At 48.1% G+C, this 21,865-nt stretch overlaps 2 protein-coding genes across 2 annotated transcripts; one reads left to right on the forward strand and one right to left on the reverse strand.

Moving 5' to 3' along the window:
• Positions 1–2,249: 2,249 nt before the first annotated feature.
• Positions 2,250–7,821, reverse strand: DRAXIN (dorsal inhibitory axon guidance protein). The gene is made up of 6 exons (XM_009822184.2): positions 7,362–7,821; positions 5,829–6,016; positions 5,173–5,284; positions 4,720–4,809; positions 4,396–4,485; positions 2,250–2,362 (listed from the first exon to the last, which is right to left on the reverse strand). Exons 1-6 carry the CDS (start codon positions 7,819–7,821, stop codon positions 2,250–2,252), a joined length of 1,053 nt encoding a protein of 350 aa, XP_009820486.1.
• Positions 7,822–14,907: 7,086 nt separating this feature from the next.
• Positions 14,908–21,793, forward strand: MAD2L2 (mitotic arrest deficient 2 like 2). Its single transcript, XM_059830013.1, has 9 exons — positions 14,908–14,932; positions 17,437–17,488; positions 17,700–17,818; positions 18,367–18,438; positions 19,336–19,436; positions 19,560–19,654; positions 19,775–19,848; positions 20,900–20,992; positions 21,302–21,793. The coding sequence occupies exons 2-9, from the start codon at positions 17,449–17,451 to the stop codon at positions 21,341–21,343; spliced, it is 636 nt and encodes a 211-aa protein (XP_059685996.1). The 5' UTR covers positions 14,908–14,932; positions 17,437–17,448; the 3' UTR covers positions 21,344–21,793.
• The last annotated feature ends 72 nt before the right edge of the window (positions 21,794–21,865 follow it).

The raw sequence follows: 21,865 nt of genomic DNA on the forward strand, positions 1-21,865 counted from the left end.
AAAGCAAGAGCTGAAGAAGCAAGTCTCCTTTTGGAGTCTAAAAGCTCTGGCTTAAAATTCAGCTCTTGCTGTTTAAGCCTGCTTGTATTTCACATGATTTGCAACACAGTCTTACCCCAAAACACTGCCCAGGATCCTACAAGGATTCTGTGCGTAGCGTATGGGGCAATGAATACCTGCATCACCAAGGATAAAGACCCCTGCAAAATTTCGTTTCTTTCAATTGCACTGTTCCAACCAGATCTCGGCTCCTATATTGGAAAGCAGCGTGGTATCAAAACCTGGCTTTGATAATGGCTGTGCTTGTGGTTGTCATCAGTGTCACACAGACCGGGGTTTGAGAGCTCTGCAATTGACTGTGATCAGTTAAGGCCTTTTTCCCTTTATGCTTCCACTGACAATAGCACTGGCAGCACCACCCACTATTCGGCATCTGGGCTGAGGGAGGGGCTGCATTTTTCTTTCGGGGCTAACAAATTGCACCCTCGCTGCCGTGGCATAGAGCTTGAGCCAAACTACCTTTCCTTACCCCTGCCTTTTGTGTTAAGACTGTAATGCCGTAAGCAGAAATCTAAATAGCTACATCCAACCAAGTGGTAGGTTTTGCCTAAACGCTCGTTTACAAATTCCTCCTTCAGTGTACCTCCTAGCAGCACAGGTGTATGTGGGTCAGAACTAATATTGTATTCCTAGCATATCTCTGTAGTCATGACTGGGCACTCATCATATTAGAGGCATAAACTATTAGGCTGGCAGCGTTTGCGTGAATACACAATGCAGAGTGACACCACAACAGAAACAGGAGTGCAAAATGGAGATTTGCCTACCTAAATGGAACATGGGGATTTAGGAAAGCAGAGCGAAAAGGATTCTGACCATAGCACCAGGATTAATATTTCTATTCCTACAAAAAGTGCTGTACATCTGCAGGTTCTTGCATATAAAAGGCTTCAGAGCTGTCTCCCATCATAAGCCAGGCTACTGGGGTGTTAGCAGTAGAAAATAACATCTTTCCCAACTAACACTACTCCTGTTTAACATAGGTAGCCTGTGTTGCTCTGATAGATCACTGAAGGCGGTAACTAAGTAGTAATAGAAAGAAGTTTTAAACATTTGCATGGCTACACCAGGCAGAAACTGACTGTTAGCTGCAATTTGAGTGAGGATACAGGGAAGTGTCAATCCCCAATTTGGGTAGAGAAATTTTTCTACAAAGTGGCACAATTGCTCTGTGTGATTACCTGTAGTCACCAGTGCTACCTGCTGGCCAGCTCCCTTATAGACCCTTCTGGCTCCCACCACATCCTTAGGTTCAGTCAAAGAAGCAGAAGAGTTGCACAAAGGATATCTATCATATCTTTATTTACATATCATGGAAACACACATGCAACATGTCACAGGATTTACTACAACGGAACAGCCTGTCCCTATCTCCTGTTACCAAAAACTTTATTTTTGGCTCACTAGGAAAACTATCACTTCCCCAGAAAGCTCCTAAAAATAATCATTAAAAATAACAGACTTGGCAGGGTAACTAAATGAGTGAGAGCTGCAGGCTGGGATGTCTTGCCACATCCTTGCAGAAACCAGGTGGTTCTCTGGAAGCAAGAAAGGAGTGGGACTGGATGGTCCCAAAGAAGACAGGTAGCAAGTGGTAGTGTGTAACAACTAGGGAATATCTGTCTGTAGCAGTGAACAAGGGAGAGAGCAAGAGCTCTTGCAGAGGGTCCCCTCTCATCTAGGTAGCCAGCTTCCTGCTGATCCATTTCCCACCTTTGATTCCACCTGGAGGCTACAAGCTTCCTATCTGCTAGGAACCTCTGATCCTTAAGGAGGATCTACCTTTCTTCTCAAGCAATAGTTAAGGGGGAAAGTTTAAGCTCATATCCCCTTTGACTTGAAGGATCTTTCATATCTTGCCTCTGTTGAGAGGAGGAGATGAAACTGCAGAGCCTTTTCCTGCCAGGACCATCAGAATGGTAGTCATGTTCATCTCTTACTAAATGGGAGAGAGGACCCAGCTCAGTGGAAGGAATGTGTTGTGGGAAGGAAGGGGGAATGCAGTCCTGGTATGGAAAAGGCTGAGACCACTCTATTTATAATTAACATGAGCTTCAGTCTTGTTGGAACCTGGCATGTTCAGAGCCTGCAGCTTCAGCCATTTGCTTGACTTTTTCCTCTAATTCCCATTGCTAGGTATAAACAGTTTGACCCCAGCTCCTGACCATCCAGGCAGGAGTCTCACCCTCCTAAACATTAATGAATGATCCCTGCTCTCCGTTGGCCGACTCAGGCTCCACGCAGCGCCCTTTCCTCCGGGTCACTCTTCGGTTCCGGTGGAATTTGGCATAACAGCGTAGCCCTATGGAAAAGACACGCATAAGTGAGCAGGAGGGACCAGGGCTCACTACAGCAGTAACATCAAACAATTAGCTCTCGGCCTCAGTTCATGACAGAGCCTGCAGCAGTGGGGACAGTCCCAGGGCTGGGAAGCCTGGGCTGTGTCAAATGAGGTGGCAGAGAAATGCCTCGCATGGGCAGGGCCTGTTGCTTTCTGGGCCCTGCTATTCTGTTTGGCTTACTGTTCTGGTTTGGGATTCATTGGCTCAGGCAGAAGGTTTCACTTGCTTCTTGAAATACCAATGAATTATCCTGATTGTTTCCAGTGATTTTATGGAAGCCCTGCTTGGTTTCCTCCTATTACTTCCCATTACTGTCTAAGTGATCTCTCCATTGGGAAATTAGTATAGACTTAATGTGCAGCAGCAATGGTTGGGGAGCTCCCCTTGCTATTTATTTCACTGAAGCTTCAGGAGAGGAGGGAAGAGACTTTGAAGTGTTATTACTGGGAGGTCTGATCCAAAGCTCACTGCTGATCTCCTTCAGTTTCTTTGTTTTGGATGCTCGAAGTGCAGGGTCTGAAGGAAGCTATTTGATATAGCATTGATGAATACTAAGGGGGAAAAAAAGGCATTTTATTTGTAAAAAACATCAGTACATATTCTCCCGTGGCAGTGGAAGGCAATGGGAGCCTCTGGTCAGGGTAACTCATCTGTTTCTGGCACTGATAGATTTATCTTTTGGTGTCTATTGTCTGACTTTGTTACACCAGAATGTGTAGCTAGTTGGGCCAGACAGGGTACAGCCTATGTGTAAATAATTCTCACAAAAACTCTGATTTTCAGTAGCCCAGGATCTGGTCATTGGGGTTGGCAGGAGCCAATTTGATTATGCTAGGAACTGCAACCCTTTTTACTTCCAGAGCAGGCAGCAGATAGCAACAGTGCCAGCACCCCCAGAGCGGAGGAGGCTGAGGATTTATAGCTTTTATGAGACAGCCCATAAACTGTCCTTGAGTACTTGTACACAGGAGACCCAGCCGATGTCACAGGTCACTGAGCAGACTTTTGGAGTGCATGTCCCTGGGCTATGTTGAGACCAGCTACCTTGAAGTTGGGTTTCTGCCCCTCATTACCAATCCCCCCAGGGCAGTCTGGCCTCCCAGAAGGAGAGCACACAAGATCAGAGCTCTGCTTTTATCTGAGCATCTTGTCTATCTTATCTGGACCCTACATCTCTGGGGATCTTTTTAACGCTACAGAGGATGCACATTTGGCATAAACTTGTAACTAGCTTAAGTATAAAGCAGGGCCAGGGGCAGCCCTCATTACGCTTGCAGAAACACTTTTCTAGGCTAATCTATCAGAACATTGCCTCTGATGAGGACCTTGAAGTATTACACGACACACCCAAGGTGAAGACTATCATTTAACATTGCAACTCCAGGAAAGCTGTCTGTTTAACTGGGTAAAAAGCAGGTGAATGACCTGGTCAAAGTCACTAGGTACCTAACACAGGTCACAGAATTTGGCAACAAGTTTTGTTCTAGCAGAAAAGACCCAGTGCCTGGAGCTAATCCTGAACATGTTCAAACTAGAAGAGTGCCTTTCAACATCTTCATAACACAACTGTCTATTGAGGGCTGCCATGGATTTTTCAGAAATAGTTTTAAGAAACAAAAGTCTGCGTCCTGCCCACACCTACTAAATTGCAACAGGTTCAGCTGAAATTAACTCAGGAAAGCTGTATTAGGCATAAGGTCATGTAAAACAAGGATAGTAGTCTGCTTTTATAACCTGTGATACTTGAAAGCACCATCGAAGTGTTAATATATTGTGGCTTCTTCTGTTAGGTTTATAGATATCCGGATTTTTGTTTTCAAGAGGGAAAACAAGATATCCTAGATGACTCAATGGTCACACTGCGAGTCGGTGGCAGGCAAAGGCTAAGAGCAGCAGAGCTTGGCTCCTATTTTCACATGCAAACCACTACTCCGAGTCAACACAGCCAGCTACGAAGCCAGCTGGAAGGGGGAGAGCAAAAAGCTGAACTCACCTTCAGTGCACATACAGTCATCATAACATTTGTTGTTAAGGCCTCGATTGTGTGGTTTGCAGAGGTGTTCACGCAAGTCGCAGCAAGAGCCTGCAACACAGGAACAAGCTCATTTATCCCCTTCCTTTGTAGGGCTACTGACACCCATGACACTCCATGGTGCCGACATCATCTGTTCCCACAACACGCCTAGAGAGCCTCTGCCCTTCCCTCTGTATACCACTTTCTGTCAGTATTAAAAATCTGGATGCCTGTATTAGAACCTGGGCTGAATTTCAAACAATCTCATATTTGGAGAAATGACTCTACCAAGCTGATCCTGACCTGGGAGGCAGTCAAGGTGATGATCACATGGCTCTCCTTCAGCCATCACGGTTTCATTTCCACTACTGGGGCTCTTACTGCGGCGTTTCTCTATGGGGAAAAAAAAAACAAACAGATGCTGATAGAAAATTTCATGGTAGTGTTTTTATTTTGCAGACTACATTGTTCCAGGGTAAAAACAGCCTCAAACTTCAAGAGTTTGAACTCCAAACCTTCATAGTATAATCTCCTCCCTATTTCCCAACCCTCCATCTATCATTTTTCCTCTGCCCTCAAACTATGCATCCAAAATGAGAAACATTCTGAAACTGAGCACAAAACACAATCAGCATTATGCTTTTTCTCTCTTTCCCACCACTATGATCTCACACCCTTCAGCACATCTGTGAACACTAACCACGGGACAAGCCTTACAGAATGACTTTTGGGAAAGAGGACAGGGAGGTTTAGCACCTTTCTTTTTAGCAGATGGCCACATTTCTGGTTTGAGATCCTCATAATCTGTCCAGTCAAAGAGTGCCATATCTAGGGTGGGCATCACATCCCCATCTTGCCTGAGGCGGGCCTGCAAACCACAAGAAATTAAAAAGACAACAGATTACACTTCTGTAGTGACACTGAAGTCTTTGCAAATTTTCCTGGTGCTTTTAGACCTTAAAAAGGCTTTATGATTCCCCCGCCCCCTCCACCCCTGTCTTGTCCACTGGGGATTCTTGGCATCTCATTTTCAGGAGGGAAGAGCTTTCCCTTGTTCCAGCTGAAGCCAAGAGGGAAGTTTCCACTGCTTCCATGCGAGGACAAAAGGCGAGCAAGGAGCATTAGGAAATGCTGCCTCTCCAGCCAAGTGCTCCTACTGCCTCTCTGGTCCTTGAAGCTGAATGAAGATGGCTAGCTAAGGGAGAGGTAGGGCAGGGAAAAGAAGCAACTAAAGGAACTGTTTCCAAAGAAGAGGTGTTTAGGTGTCTCTCAGACAGACCGCTGCTTTTGAGGGAGTTCTTTGGTGTTAAGCAAGCACTTACCTCTAACTGAAAAAAAGGAAACTGGACCTTAGCTGCAGGAGATTTCTGTCTCCATCAGAGTTGCAGTGCAGTTACCAGCTATCCTTTTACCTGTGACCGTGGTGATGTGGCTGGAAGAACAGGAGGCTCTTCTGTGGAAACAGCTAGTTCCAGTGCAGTGAAGAGAAGCATGGTGGGAGTCAGAGTTGTAGCGTCCTCTGCCTGGAGGTTTTGAAACTGTTCTTCAAAGCTTTCAGGTTTCTTGTACAGGGGGCTTGGCCCAGCATCAGGAGTCTTCCCTGCAGAGGGCAACAGGTACAATAGCATTAGCTTTCTCATCCCTTTTCTCTCTGTGTGCCATAGACTTGAGTCCAAGGAATTCAGATTTCATCCAGCCACTGGCCAGTTTTCTAACACCCTGAGCTGCTGTTTAGACCAGTGTAAAACGAAGTTATGTGCTATTGAAGTGATAGATCAGGTCCAGAGTATATGCCTCTTGGTTTTTACACACTTAAGTCATACATAATCACACCTTCCTGAATATATGTCTATCTCTTGCTTAAGAAGCAAAGAGTTTCTTCTTCTGGGGTCAAGAGTACAAAATGTACCTGTTTAACCATTTTTAAACCAATCGATTAAGCTGCTGCAAATACCTGTGGATGCATTCTTATTTGATTTTAATAGTGCGTTATTTCAATTTAGCTCAAGTCAGTACTTACCTAACTTGAAATAAGAATAGCTTCACAGCCTGATCCCTGCTTTTCCAAAGTATTAATTTAAATATAGACCTCAAGTTAAACCAAAGAAATAAGGCCTGTTTTGTAGTCTGCAAATGTTGCTTCAAACCAGCTTTCTTGCATACTCTTCTATATTGCTTAACATAAGTTGTTTACTCAGTCCACTGAGAAAACAATAGAGCTTTTCTTACTGATGCAAGGAGGAGTGATAGCTGGAACTCAGGGATACTGACACCCAGCTTGTCAAATAGCATTGATTGACACAAATTGCCTGGCTTTAATAGAACTAAAGATTTACCACACTGAGCACACCATACCACAGAGACACACCCCCACAACTTGACCTGCAAAGGAAAGCAGTCGCAGTCAAAAACAAGCAACATTTTAAAGTAATTAATACAATTTCACACATGCAAAATTTATTATTTTTGTTGTTTGGCATAAATATAGATGAATACAAGCTCTGATGAGAAGAAACTGATCTTCAAGCTAAGCAGGCGTTTTGTATTATTTCTAGTTCTGATCATTTTTCGAAGTCAGTGGAGAGATTGAGCATGGCTTGGACATGTTTGTTCATAAATTGAACCATTTGCTAAAAAAGCAAAAAAAAAAAAGCAGGCCACCCCAAAACAACCCCTCAAGTCCTAGCAACTTTCAGAGCTCCCCCTGTAAGGCAAACCAGGTCATTTTCACAAAATTGCAGCCAGCAGTAAAAACCTCTGGTTCTGGAGTTCCCCTTTTTTCTCGTGCCTCTTTTGTTTGGCAGATTTTTCCCCAGAGCAAGTACACATCCCACACCCTCCACATACCCATGTGGCTCAACCACAGCTGCATCTTCTTGCCCTCACACAAGTGACACTCATTTCCACTGACCCAACAGCCTCAGCTTCCCTTGGAGCTCAAATACCTCTGTGGTGTTTCAGCCTGTCCCTGCGGCTGTGTCGCCGATGCTCTCGGTTCTGCTTCTTTCCTCTCTCAGACCCAGGGGACTGGTTCTCCCTCTCAGGATATGGGAACTCAAAACCCAGGAACACATCCTTATTCTGTTTCAGGGCTGCTGGCTGTCCTTCTGCTGCCAGCTCTTCCACAGCGGGAGCTCCACTACCCGTTCTGAGGGCCTCTTCCCCAGCTGGCCGCCCTCTAGAAGGCATGGCATGGACCCTCTCCTTCTTGGCCAAGCCATGCTTGTGGTGGTGCCCACTTCTGGGCTGCTGCAGCCACATCTCTTGGTTTTGAAGATGGTTGTTGTTCTCTGGGACATTTTTGAGCTTTGTGCCAGGGTCCAGGGAGACTGCAAGACTGATGTCAGAAAGAACCAGCACGCACAGGAAAAGGAAAGGAGAGAAGAAGGTGGAAGAAGTTGCCATAATCCTGCGTGCTTTGCCTCACCTGCAATTACAAAAAAAGAAAAAGAAGGAAAAATAAGCAACCAACTTCTAGCAACTGTAAAGGCAAGCAAGATTCAGAGCTAGGACGCTTAGATGAAAGCAGTTATGGTGTCCAGAGCTGGAAGTGATTTTTTCCCTCCTTGGTTACCTCCTCTTCTCCCAGCCCTGGTTACAGCAGCTGAGACACACGTGCAGGGCTGAGAGGTCCCAGTTTCATGTGCAAATGAGGGCCATCAATCAATAGGACATTTCCCTTTGATTCCTGTGTAGCCCCCCTACCCTCCCATTCACAGCCTACCATCTGAGGGGCAGGGGAGGCTGGGTCCTGCGGGCCACAGCTCCTGAGCCGCCCGCACAGCACCAGCTGTCTGGCTAGGGCTGTTTGCTGCCAGGTTGGCATCCTGGGCCTGGCTGGCACTGGCCCCTCCTCACAGCTGGTTTCCTTGCAATGAAGATGTCAGGATGAACAGAACTGGAGGCAGATGGTGGCCTCGTAGGACCAGCAACAGCCCTGAGCAGCTTAAGACAGAGAGACATGCGCATTCACGTGCACGCTGCTTCAGGGTGGCTGAAACTGGTCAAGGGAGTAAAAAACACTGGAAATTTTGTGCTGATACCTCACAGCGTAGCAGAGAAACAAGTCTTCTGCTGTCAGCAGAGCAGGGGATGCTGGCCTAAAGATCAAGGGGCAGGGAAGCAGACTGAGTTTTCTCTAGCTTGTCCCACTTTCCCTCCTTGACCCTGCACAGGTCACTTCACCTCACCCCACCAAGTGAGGCTGTCACTGTGAGGGTAATTTAAGTCCAAAGAACACTGAGACTGAGTCCCTCAGCACAATGACTGCAGACTATTCTCATTCATTCTGCTTCACTGTAATATTTTTGAGGGTCTTCCTTCATCCCTGTGATTGTGTTATGAGATACGGCTTTGGGACATTGCACAAGTCAGAGAAATAGTATTCCTTTGAGGCCAATCTCAGTGCCTTTTTGTGGAACTGACAGGAGACACCCTAAGAATGGCCTTCCTCTTTTCTTTCAACCTGTAAGACAGATGTGAAATGTTTTGAGTCAGTGAAACCTCTGCCATCATAGCAGCCCCAGCCTCATGGAGCTTCTGGGGAGTTTAGAGGGAGGTGTCTTCATCCTCTTAACTGAAAAGCCTCTTTCACCAGCTGATTCTGCCTTTCCAAGAGTCATCTCTGTTATTGCTCAGAGCCTGGGAGCAAATTTTCAGTTCAGACCTCCTCTGGAAAGAGGTAGGCAGCACAGGGGCCTTCTCTTTAATGCAGTGCCTGAAAAGCAGGTCTTTCTACCTGTTTGTTCTAAAGGACAACAAACTGCTACTTGAGGGCTGATTTAGGAGGTGCTGCGTAGTTCATTTGCTGAAGGCACAGCAGTATGAAATAGTATTTTATTGGCAGCTACCTGGGACAAATGAAAACCAGACCAACAGCTAAATCTATTAACAAAGCACTTGAAGTTCTGCTTCAAAACCAATGGAACAAATAGCAACCAAGCAAAACCTAGGCTCTGCATCCACGGTCTTTGGTTTTTTTCCTAGGATTTTCTCTTTAAGAACCAAAGCAAACCAGCTGGAACAAGGCATCACTCAAACAACTCAAAGAGCTGGAAATAGCACCTTACCTTTTCATCTGTAGGCAAAATGCCAAGAGGAGAGAACAAGTGCAAAGAGAATGCGAGGCAGGTGTCTCCAATCTCACTCACACAGACATGGGCCCTTTGATGGTGAACCTGACAGACACAGTAGCTGCACATTCTGGTTTTCAGCAGGAACTAGAAAGCAGCTAAATGCTGCAGGGCAGTTAAACAGAAGGTCTGCTTCAAAGTGTAGGGGGCATTTATTTAAGCTGCCCAGCTGTCTTGTTGGCATGACACAGGATGAAAGTGCAGCTAGAGCACATGGGTTGCCTCATCTTTGCACTGGCTGAGAGGGCAGGCTAACATACTGTGTTACTGGGAATCTTGCATTAATAATGCAGATAAATACCTGTACTGCACTGTTGGCAAACGGCTCAGACCTCCCCTGACAAACCAAAACAGGGCATGGACAAGTTTTGGTATCTTGGGTTAATGCAACACTGCTGTGCTAGAGGCACAGAAGTCCCAGCCTTCTCTTAAGCACTTTTTTCCATGCCCTGATCTATCTTTAACTTCAGAAACCTCTTCCTACCTTCTCCATTTTTCTTACCCTACAGAAGCTGTAAAATTCATGCTTCCAGAAGGCAGCTAGAAAACACAACGGCATCCCTAGTTCTCCTCAGTGCACAGGTTTCTCAGTGTCTGAGCACCAAAGTAAATTCCACCCTCTCCTCTGTCAGGACCACAGTCCACAAAAGAAGTCCGTATTAGCCCCGGGCTTGTTGATGTAGGTGACAGCAATCTTCTCACACTGCTGATGCACCTTTTCTGCAAAGGGTGAGATTCTGCCCTGAGACATATGCCAGGCAGAAAGAAGTCTGGTCTTGTAAGCCAATGCCTTTCCTAAATTGCTCTAAAACAAACACGTTACAAGACTAGAACTCATCCTCTTCTTAGGCTTCGTATATTAACATAGGAAATAGCTGAAGTACTTGCCAAGTTAAGTTGCCCCTGCAGTTCTTCACAACACCAGACGTACATCCTCCTTGCTCCACCCAATGCCTTGCAATTCCTTTATATACCCTCAGGATTACGAGCCACCTGCCTCTTGAGGTAGCAAATCTGCCTACTAACAAGAAAATGTGTAAAGCACAGATAAGGCCTTAGAGCTACCCAGGGTGCAGGCTCAGGGCTGATGAGTAAGTTGCAGTGCTGTCTCTCAGCCACTATTTCTGATCCATTTATGGGTTAGTAGTGGATGGTTACGACCCTGTAAGGGAAATTAGGGTTTTTTTGCATCTTGAGTAAATTTCCCTGTGGGCAGTCTCTTTCTCTGGACTCACTGATACAATTGCTATTACTCTGCTCTCTGTTTGTAATCCTGCAAGGCAGCCATGGGCTGAGTAGGTACACAGAAACTCAGGCATGTTTTCCCCCTATAAATATAGTTATGTCACCTTGGTGGGGAAATAGGCTCTGAAACTGCCCCTGCTGTATTTGTTTTGTATTTGACAAAACAGGAACATCAGATCATCTATGTTTATTCGCATATCTGACTTGAAATGCGATATGTGACAGTCCTATCTTTAACTTTTCACATATGTTCTTCATGTCACAGCCAAGAGGAACAAAACTCTTGAACCGAGAAATAGAGAATATGAAGATCCTTTATCACCCCAGACCACAAATGATGCAGTTTGTATGCTCAAGGGCTGCACCAAGCTAGAACCAAGTGCATACTCTGGGCCAGGTTTCTCTTTGGCTCTGGTAAGCGCAGACTTTGGCACGAGTGCATAAAGATTTCCTGGACTCCAGACAATCCCAAGCTGCAGCAATAGACAAAGTGTATGTGCATCTACATGGGTGTTGTGTGTATGTGCGTGTGTGGCAGGGATCATAGACAATAAACCCAGCTTCGTGTGCCAGGGTTCCTGTAAATAAGATGCCATAGGGTGATGGATGGGCTTGGGAAGGCCTGGAGCAGAATGGACGGGGTAGGCTCTATGGTAGCTGACATGCAGAGAGCTGGCTGGAGCCAGGAGGATGGCATTGTGCAGATAAATGAGATTTCACTTCCCTGCTGAGTTTCTTTCCATCTGTTTTTCTGTTTCTGGAGGCAAATGCTGGGAAGCTTCATGTACAATCTGCCAAGAGACCTTCCCATTTCAAAGGGATCTCTCTAGGGCTCCCAAAAGCAGACAGGTAATCTTATACGCACCTTTCTCTTTTCCTCCGCAGGGAAAAGTAATAACACTTTTCATCTCTCCAACATTTCTTGCACACTCATTTTGTAAAGAATATTTTTTTTGCTGCTGGCCCAGATACCCTTGGGATGACAGAGCAGTAGAGTCCTCTGCTCGCAGATCTCCAGTCCTTTTGGGTCCTTCTTTGGAGCTGCCCTCCTCGTTTCTTAGGTTTCCTGTATCCATCGTCATGTTTTCTCTCTACCTTGCCTTTCATATTTATCTGACTCCACAGTTTCCTTGTCCCTCATGACTGTGTTTGGTGTGAGAGATTTCCCCTCTGCAGATATTTAGGCTAGGCTACTTGAATCCCACCATCACCCTTTGAAACATCTGCTTTCCTTTTGATTGTGTTGTTTTCTCTCTTTTTGTGCCGTCACCAAACAGCACTCCACTGTAGAAAGGGCCAAAGTCCCTAACACACTAATTGCATTAGTGGCACAAGAGACAGGACACAGAGAGCCAAGCTTGCAGGGGGTTGACTAGTAGCTGTAGTTGCCCCTGTGCCTCCACAAAGCATCTTCCTGGGGCAACTCAGATCCAGCAAACACTTGAAAAGTGACTCACTCAACATTAGTTGAAGGGCTGGAACTAGGACCCTGGTTTTGCCGACCCACTGACCCAGGCAATCCCTTCCCTTCACCGGTCGGCTCTGGCTGACAGACTGCGCTCTGCCCTCTTAACGACTGAGGACAGAAGTGGCTTGTTCACACGGCGCGACCCAGGATATACCCTCTCCTGCAGCCCAGACTTGTGAGTAAGCTGGCAGTTTTGTACTTGTTGCTAAGTCACTGCTAAGTTCCAGCACCCTGGTTCTGATAAACACTGGACACCTTGCAAATCCTTCAAGACACTATGTGCCTCTCGCCTTCAGGCACAGCCGTGCCACCCTTTCTCCTGTGCCTACCCCAGCCCGCGCAGAGACCTTCACTGCTCTCAGTGTCCGCACACGAGCCGGGAGGGTGCAGCACCAATATCCTCCAGGGACAGAGCTGCCCAGCAAGTCAATGTATTGAAGTGGAAGAGGGGCACATGAATGAATATGCAGTACCCTCTGCTCTGCTTCCCTCTGGGACTTCACGGAGCGGCTGACACAGCCATCATAGGCGACCTGCTATCAAACAGAGTCTACTCTACCCAATAATGAGATTAAAATAGCAATGAGTCTGAGATTAGCATCCAAGATATAGTCGCTTGCTGTCAGCACAGCAGAGAAGACTCTCCAGTTTAATGCACAATGCCTAGTGACAAATGAGACACAATCAATAGCAAAGGTCATTGCTCACCCGGCTGGAAAGCACCCGCCAGTGTGACAGGGAAGAAGGGGGGCAGATTTGGCCCAGTCGTCACTGGAGGGAGAAGTGGGTGCGCCCTGACTGGCAGAACAGTTAGGCTGTGCTTTCAACATTTTTCCTTGCATGTCATTCTCACTTTGAACCAAAAAGTGTAGGATTAATGCCTCCTTCTGCAAGGGAGAAGAGATAGGAATACAAACCCATTGCCATTAAAACCTCTGGTTGATGGAAGACTTCAGGTGTGAATTGGATAAATGTCACTTAAATCCTACGTGATGAATTACTGGCTGTAATAAGCCATTAACTGATGCCAAATTGATTTAATTCAGAAACGAGATCTCACTTTTATCAACAGAGGAAGAGCAGAGAATAACCCGTGGGTACTCAGGGGCTCGGTGTGCGTGTGCGTGCGTGGCAGCGCACAGCTCTGCAAACACAATGACTTGGTGGGAAAAGCTTCCTTCACCCCTCGGCTGCTTTCCACAGCAGCTCAGAGCCGGGACGTACCCCTGGGGTGCGCGTGAGGCGCCCAGCAGCTGCCTGCGAGAGGGCCGATGCCTCTGTCCGAGGCAGGGAAGGGGAGAGCCATGTCGGGAGGGAGCTTGCAGTAGCCCCTGAAGTAGCAGGGACTTGCAGTAGGGTGGTGGGGCGCAAGCCCCCAAGCCCACACTGCGCACCCCTGCAAGGTGCACGGCGCTGCACGTCGCGCTGAGGGCGAGCCGGGTGGCAGAACCGCGGGGGGAGCGGGAGAGCCTGGAGCCGGCTCCCCGGCACGGGTGACAATAGGGCTGCCGGAAGGCACCGCGCACCGGCACCGGCGCTGTCCAGGCGCGGTGCTCGGCTCCCACCGCCGAGCGATGCCGCCGCCACCCGAGGCACCGCGCACCGAGGGCGTCCCGGCGGCGGCGGCAGCCTAGAGCCGGCCGTACCGGCGGTCCCCGTCGCCCCCGGCCTTTGTCTCCTCCGGGGTACGCGGAAAGTGGGAAAGTGCCCCCCACCCCCGATCCCTGCGAAAGCAAAGGGAAATCAGCTCGGTGGAGCGTGCACCCCCGGCCCCGGGCTGGGGCGAGCGCGATGCGGGCAGCGCTGCCTACCTGTCCGCAGCTCCTCGGTCTGGGCTGAGCCCGGCAGGCAGGGCAGCGGCTGTGCGTGCAGCGGGAGGGGAGGCAGGTCTGCCGGGGGGGCAGGGGGGTGTTCAAACCCGTCAGGAGGAGGAGGAGGAGGAGGAGACAGGGGGAAGGCAGTGGGGGAATGTGGAGAGGAACTGGGGACGCCGGGAATCCCGGGGGACTGGGGTGCATGATGCGTGGGAAGGTGGGGCTGGGAGGGGCGCGGGGGCTCCGGGTGTGCTGAGCGCGGGGGCTGCAGAGGGGGCTGGGGGGTGCGGGGGGGCCCGGTGCGAAGGAGGAGGAGGGGTGCGGGAGCGCGGGGTGCGCACTCCCGCGGGGCTGGTGGCGGGAGCAGACCCTGCCCCGGGCAGGGACCGGGGCAGACAAAGGACGGAGACAAAGGCGGGGCGGCCCGGCCCGGGTCGGGGGGCGGCCGGGCCCCCGCTCACCTGCAGGGCACGGCGGGGCGGGGCGGGCCGGGCACGGCGCCCCCGCTGCCCGCACAGGCTCTCCCGCGTTACGGTAGCGGGGTGGGAAACCGGGCCGGGGGACCGGCGTCCCCCGCTCCCTACACCGAGCACCCAGCCCCGCTGCAACGGAGGGAACCACGGCTGCGGCCCGGGGGGGGGGGGTGGGGGGGTGGCCGGGAGTCCGCGGGGGGCGCGGGGGCGACGGGCAGTGCCCGGCAGCGGCGAGCGTCGGGGATCGCCCCCCCCGCCCCGCGCCCGCTCCTCCCGCCGCCGGGGGGCGCTCGGGCCGCCCCCGCCCTGACGTCACACGCCCGCGCCGCCGCCCGGCCACCCGCGCTGGGCGCCGCGCGTGTGCGGCGGAGACGGTCCCCGGCGGTGAGGGGCGCGGTGCGGTGCGGGCGGCGGTGAGGGGCACCGGGGGGGCCGCGGGCCGGGGACGAGTCACCGGGGAGGCCCCGCGGGCCGGGGCGGCGGTGACCGTCACTGGGGGTCCCCTGGGCGGGCGGCGGGGAACGGCGGGCTGTGCTGAGGGGGCTCTGCGAGGTCGGGGGCCCTGTTTCGGAGGGAGCGCGGGCTGAGAACCGCCGGCAGGAATACCGGCGGGAGGGCACTGCGTGTCGGCTGAGGAGCGGCCGGACCGGCGCCCCGCGGGGTACCCAGCGCTCTCCCGAAAGCCGTGGTCTGTCCTTCCGTCTGTCCGGTCGTTAGAGAAACCAGCGTGTGAAACGGTGAAGGAGCGTTTGGTGACTCTCCTTTCTCTCCTTTGAAGCCGTGGAGCGGGCAGGGCGCAGCGCAAGCTGATGCGGGAGGCCCGCGCTGGTTATTCTGGGCTGGCGCGGGAGCCCGCGTAATGAGCGCCTCGAAGGTGATGGATTACAGATTGCGTGATATCCCTGCCTCCTTCGCCTCCCTTTTCTTCTGAAATGTCTTCAGTAAGGGATTGCCAGCTTCCGAAAAGCACCACGAAGGAAGCGCAGGCTTTCTTTTTCCTGATGCCTGCTCCTTCTCGCTTCCCCCAGCCATCCCTAGTGCTGCCTGGGACGCTGGGGAGGGGGGACGGCTTTTTCTGGAAACTGACCTCACACATACAGGACAGCAAATTCAAATGGATAGATGAAAGGCTCTTAACTGCAGCAGTGCTCCCATCAGTTACAACAAAACCTGTGAAGCTGAGGGAGTATTGAATGTGTGGTTCTTAGGCCTAACCTTGCGACTGCGTTTAAGGGTGGGTCTCTTGGGATGCTGTTGCCTCCCTGGGGCCTCAGTTTAAGAGAGGGGGATGTTTAGGTGAGGATGTGAACCTAAGCCTCTAAAAACACAGATTCTTTATGCTACTCTGATACAGATCTTCTGTACAAATTTGAGAGTCACTGCAGCTGGGATGCTAGAGAGATATTTAAGTATCTTAATTCTGTTTATTGTAGCAGATCACTAATATTCCAGGGAGTCCTTGTGTGCGATGGTAAGATTCTGATTTAAAAAGAGAGGAGAGTAGCTCCCTATTTTCTGAAGGTCAAAGTAATTCTTTGTAGGTCTGAAAAACATGGTTTGTTGCAGCTGAAGCAGCTTGAAAATCAGTGACTAAACAACTGATTGGAATGTCTGTGGCTTATCAGAGGTCTATGTAAGACACCTGTGTTACTGATGGAGCCACAGTGCTCCTGGAGGCATTTAAAGACACGTACAGTTTATGAACAATGGTGCTGCTATTAGTGGTTAGAGTTTGCATGCATGCAAAGAGTATGGATAAAATAATGAAACAAATTAAAATTTGTAATAGAAAAGTATGTACACTGTAGCTTTAAATATGTAAGGTGCGTACTCCACTATATAAGGAAAGCTGTTGGAAAGTTGAGCCACAGCATCTGCTGTTTGATTGTTGGCACATGGTATTCAATTTGGCTATCCAATGTGCTGCCCTTTATAATTGTCACAAATTTCAGGCTCCCCAGGGAAGTGGTCACAGCACCAAGCCTGTCAGAGTTCAAGGGGCATCTGGATGACGCTCTTGATCATATGGTTTAGTTTTAGGTAGTCCTGCGAGAAGCGGGGAGTTGGACTCCATGATCCTAATGGGTCCCTTCCAGCTTGAGATATTCCATGATTCTGTGTGACAAATTCCGTGTTAATTATGCAGTTGTGCAGGGTTTGATTTCCTTGGGACTAGAGAGAGAGAGAGAGACACTCTGAAGCTGTTGGTAGTGGACAGCAGATGAGTACCTGTGTTGTGTAGTGTCAGTGGAAGATGCAGATCCTGTCCTGAACAAGCAATGTTTCATGGTGGTGGTGTGAGAATAAACCCATAAAATTGAGAAGTTCTGTGTTATAATAGGACATAGGAGTTAGAAAATAAAAGGGACATGTTCTAGTATGTTGCAAGAACATTTGTGTGGCTTTAAAATAGTGTTCCTTGTGCTACTAAAAAGTGATTGTCTAAACTTTCCCATGTCTTAGGAATCGTGAATTCCCCAGTCCTAGCAAAATGCATCAAAAAGGGAGAGGGACAGTGAAGAACTGTGAACTGGTCAGATTTTCACTTTTTTTTATTTAATCAAACCCAATTTAAAAAAGCAGGAATTAAATTATGAGTAATCTATCAATCTGGGATGCGAGCCAGAACACAGCAATGATGCTGTCTTTGGTTTTTGCACTACTGGTGATTTCTGATGACGTGTTGTTGGTTGTGGAGGGTGCTTAAACCTTTCCCCATGAGCCTTATGGATTTGGCGTGGCAGTGTTCCTACGCTTGTGACTAAGCGCGGAGGACAGTTTGTCAGGTCTGAGCTCAGCAGCACTAGAGAAGTGGATGGCTCCATGAGCTGACTATGTTAATAATATAGGAGCCAGAGGATAAACTTTCTTTTTGTGATTATTTCCAGGTTCTGGGAAAGATGACGACTCTCACACGGCAGGACCTTAACTTTGGGCAAGGTAATGTGTTGTGCTAAGCTGCAAATTGGTATGCTTGCAAGATTACTGTTGGAGGGTTGCTCTAATCCTAAACTTCCTGCAGCTGAGAGGAAGCAGGTGAAATTTACGCAGGGAAAAATACCTTAAAACCACCATTCCTGTGATTATAGGGTATTGCCCTGCATGCTCCCCCCTCCTCCCTGCTTCAGCATCCTTTACTTTTGTTTTTCAGTTGTTGCAGATGTTCTTTCAGAATTTCTGGAAGTGGCTGTTCACCTTATCTTATATGTCAGAGAAGTTTACCCTATTGGGATCTTTCAGAAGAGGAAAAAATACAATGTACCTGTCCAGGTAGGAGATCTGCCTGGAAGCTGACAGCCACATGGACAAGCAGAATAGCAGGGATCAGTCAGCACTCACCAGAACAAACCAAATCACTCCCAGAGTTTGTTTTAATGTGCAAACTCATTTTTGAAGAGAGCTTAGTTCCTGTCAAAAGGGAAAACGGCCTTGTAGCTGAGGATACAGCAGTACTCATGGAACAAGCAGATCATGGACAACAGTAGTAGAAGGCTTCCCCAGCTATGTGCAGTAAGGTAACATGAAAACATGCTTCCTAGGAAGCAGAGATAGTTGGAATATACTATTCCCAATATGCTATTGTGGGTATATATATTCCCAGTATACCACAACTGTGTGGGTGCAGTGATCTGCCTCAGCTAATTAACCCTTCCATGAAAGAATTACTGGTTTGAACTGGCAACTTAGTGGTGAAAAATTCTACTTGAAGCATGACTGAAGTGCCTTGTAACGCATTGGTGCTTCTGTTTAAATCTCATTCAGCATTGTTCTGGTTCACATCAGAGCACGGCTCTGACTATTCGCTGTGTTTGCTACAGATGTCCTGCCACCCGGAGCTGAATCAGTACATCCAGGACACACTGCACTGTGTAAAGCCGCTGCTCGAGAAGGTAAGATTGTATCAGGGACCTGGCCAAAAGTACTGCACGGGGTTTTGATAGAAAGTAAGAGAACATAAATACTGTCTTCATTGCAAAATTTATTTACGAGTTTACCATACACAATATACTAGCTGATAAAGTTACTAACAAAAATAAAAATAACATCCATAACCTTTCCTTGCAGTTAAGGCCCAGCCTTGCTGCTGCTCATTGGCATTTAGTTGCATCTAATACATGCACATGAGGATATACAGCTATATGTTTTCAGTTACATCATTCTACATGTTAACTTAACATGCTGCTTTTGAATACATTTAAGTTTAAGCACCTGTCTGCCAGAATAGTTGGAATGCTTTGCTGTAAGCCAGCAAGCAAAGGTAGGTTTGAACTCTAGGTTTTGTGAGAGAAAGGTATGACCATATGTAACATTTCAGGATGTGGGATGCTGGCAGATTTTACCTTCTCTGCTCTTTACAGGCAACCTCATGCATATTTAGAGAATGGAACTAGGTCCGTTTTACATTGCAGTAGTACAAAGCTGCTATATTTGACCAACAGCCTAAGCGTATCTTAACTTCCTCAGCATTGTCCATTCTTGAGTGATGCAAAGAGATAGCTGACATTTCCTCCTTTGTTCTAAAACACTATCTAGAGAAATGTACTATTTAGTGCACTTCATCTCCCTAGGCCTTAGCGATCAGTTTAACATCTAGCAAGAAACAGCTTTGCAAAAGCATTTTTTTTCTGATGGGTAATACTAATCTGACAGTGCTCAAGCTTTGGGTAACTGCTAGTGCTGTGAGCCCCAACAAATAAGCATACTCCCACTTCCTCAGAAGTATGTGAAGCATGCTGGGGGCAGAAGACAGCTTATTTTAAGGGATTTTTCCATCTTTGTTCTTGCAGAATGATGTGGAGAAAGTTGTAGTTGTAATCCTGGATAAAGAGCACCACCCTGTGGAGAGATTTGTCTTTGAGATCACCCAGCCGCCTCTTCTTTCCATTAGGTAAAGTTGCCGTTACTGCTTGCCCACGGCATCCAACACCTGCCTCTGCAGAGGTGTTCTGGAAGCAGCTCCAGGCCCCAGTGCTTTGCTGCATGCCAGTAACAACTGCTGTCTCCTCAACAGTTCAGAGTCCCTGCTGTCCCATGTGGAGCAGTTACTGCGTGCTTTCATCCTGAAGATCAGTGTGTGCGATGCTGTGCTTGACAACAATCCCCCAGGTAAACATGTCCATACAGCCTAATAGCACGGCATTGCTTGACTTGAGACAACAATAGGTAGTGTCTGGTCCTCTGTTAGCTGTCCCCTGATCTGGAGCCTACCCTTTATGTCTCTCGCAGGTTGCACCTTCACAGTTCTGGTTCACACACGGGAGGCTGCCACACGGAACATGGAAAAGATCCAGGTGATAAAGGTGAGTGATATCTTTGGCTACCTAATTGTGTGTAAGTGACCTGCAGAGCAAAGACTGGAAATGAAAGACTTCTGGCACCTCTAAGGTTAAGGCTGCTAGGTATTTTGAACACGTACGTGTAGCTTTACATGATACACGTCACAACTTTGCTTTGAATGTGTTAAAATGGCTTACCATGTGAGGTGACTCAGCACATTCACCACATACCAGCCACAATAGCGCTTCAGTGCCTGAATTAGATTGTAACAATACTTGCTTCATAATGCCTGCTTAGTCACTTAAGTACTCTGACATACAGAGTAGGTATTTGAATTTAAGTAACAAAAATCCATAATCAACCCCTCTCATCCCACATCCACTATGTGTGGATGACTGATTCTTTATAAAAACAGCAAGGAAGACTAAGAGTCAAGTAACTAGTGGGTTTTGAGTGCACAAATACATTTTATCTTGCAGGAAAGTGTGTGCAGATCACTTTTTAAAGCAAGTGTTTTGGTTTTGTTTTTTTTTTTTTTAAGAATCCTTCCTTGGGTACAGGGAAACTTTTTTTTCCCCTGAGTCAAGTTATTTTGGGTGTCTTAAGGCACAATAAATAAAGCTAGTGAAGTATAAAATTGTTTCAAAAGGGAAGTCTGCTCTGCACTGCTTAGGAATGGAAACTGGTGGTATAGTAGGCCAACCTTTAAGCTTCCAAGGCAGGACAGAAATCTATGCCCTGAGCGTTTTGGAGTTGCAGTTAAATGCTGGTGTAACAAATAGAACGTGCTAGCTCAGGACAGCTAAGAGTGTATCTCTTAAAGGAGTGAGATGTCACCTTTGGACTAAGTAAAGTGGGTTAACATTATAGTTTGATGCTATAACTGGAGATAATTATGCTGAGTCTCAGGGCCAAGTGTGCAAGTGTTAAGTTTTGCTGTAATGAAGGATCTGAGTTACCTGTTTCTTTCCTCAGCCACTAGATCTCTCATTGACTTAATGCTGACCTAGTACTGCGAAAGAGAGCCTGCTAGCCTCTCTGCAAATAAAGCACACCTTGTGTTCCTGCCCCTAGGATTTCCCGTGGATCCTCGCTGATGAACAAGACGTGCACATGCACGACCCCCGGCTTATTCCCCTGAAAACTATGACATCTGATATCTTAAAGGTGAGCAGAGCATTCTGGCCCAAGAGGTGGCCAAAACTGCATGTAGTTCTAAGCTTTGGCTACTCTGATGCCCGCTCTGCAGTTTTCTGTAAGGTAACAGTTTTAATATTGCTGAGCAGTATTATTGCTTAGTCTTGCAGATGCCTGTGCCAATAATCAAAACAGGGCAAGACTCCTCATAATAAAATAGGAAACCTGGTTATGGGGGAAGGTACAAACTCTTCCTGTTTAGCCTGTTGCAGACCTTTTTTCCCCCCCATTCACCTACCTGCACATCAAACAGAACTGACGCTTGTTTCTTGCCTCCAGATGCAGCTGTATGTAGAAGAGCGAGCCCACAAAGGCACCTGATTGCAAGTCTTCCTTGCCTTCAAGTCTCATCTGATCTTCCAGTGGAATAAGATAAACTCACAAACCACACCTTGATACCCGTTTCTTCAGCTGGCCTTCTGGGTGAATGTAGAGCAGCTGCTGCCTCTTTATTTCAAGTGCTCTTACCACTGTATATAGAACTGACTTGCAATGTGGAGCCTGAGCCTGCTCCCATGTACGCTCATGTGGGAGAGTGAGTATAGGTTTTGTTACAGTGAATCCCTGGGGGCGGAGGCAGGATATAGCCAACTGCAGTATGCAGTCAGGGCTTTGTACGAATCCAGTCCTCACCTTAACAGGGCATCACTATTGCACAGTGGTAGTGATATACAGTGATCTGTTGTATGCCCCACTAGAGCAATGGACTCACACTAAGGGTGAGGGAGGCCTTATGTAGTATCTGTCCCAAGTAGTCTTCAATAAATACTGACTTTTACCCCAGTTGAACTAGGCTGAGTTTTGTCCAAACCAGCGCCGCCCCCGCCCCCCCATCAAGTGAGG

Source organism: Gavia stellata, chromosome 27, assembly GCF_030936135.1.
Source record: "Gavia stellata isolate bGavSte3 chromosome 27, bGavSte3.hap2, whole genome shotgun sequence".
Taxonomy (NCBI): domain Eukaryota; kingdom Metazoa; phylum Chordata; class Aves; order Gaviiformes; family Gaviidae; genus Gavia; species Gavia stellata.

What these genes read in the sequence shown, in the direction of transcription:
- DRAXIN (XM_009822184.2), bottom strand. Translation starts at nt 7,821, where the DNA reads ATGGCAACTTCTTCCACCTTCTTCTCTCCTTTCCTTTTCCTGTGCGTG. An exon ending in CAGGCTGAAACACCACAGAG is followed by an intron (nt 6,017 to 7,361) that starts GTATTTGAGCTC and finishes TGCCCTCTGCAG; the next exon opens with GGAAGACTCCTGATGCTGGG. An exon ending in TGACTGTATGTGCACTGAAG is followed by an intron (nt 2,363 to 4,395) that starts GTGAGTTCAGCT and finishes TCTTTTCCATAG; the next exon opens with GGCTACGCTGTTATGCCAAA.
- MAD2L2 (XM_059830013.1), top strand. Translation starts at nt 17,449, where the DNA reads ATGACGACTCTCACACGGCAGGACCTTAACTTTGGGCAAG. An exon ending in GGACCTTAACTTTGGGCAAG is followed by an intron (nt 17,489 to 17,699) that starts GTAATGTGTTGT and finishes TTTGTTTTTCAG; the next exon opens with TTGTTGCAGATGTTCTTTCA. An exon ending in AAAAGATCCAGGTGATAAAG is followed by an intron (nt 19,849 to 20,899) that starts GTGAGTGATATC and finishes TCCTGCCCCTAG; the next exon opens with GATTTCCCGTGGATCCTCGC.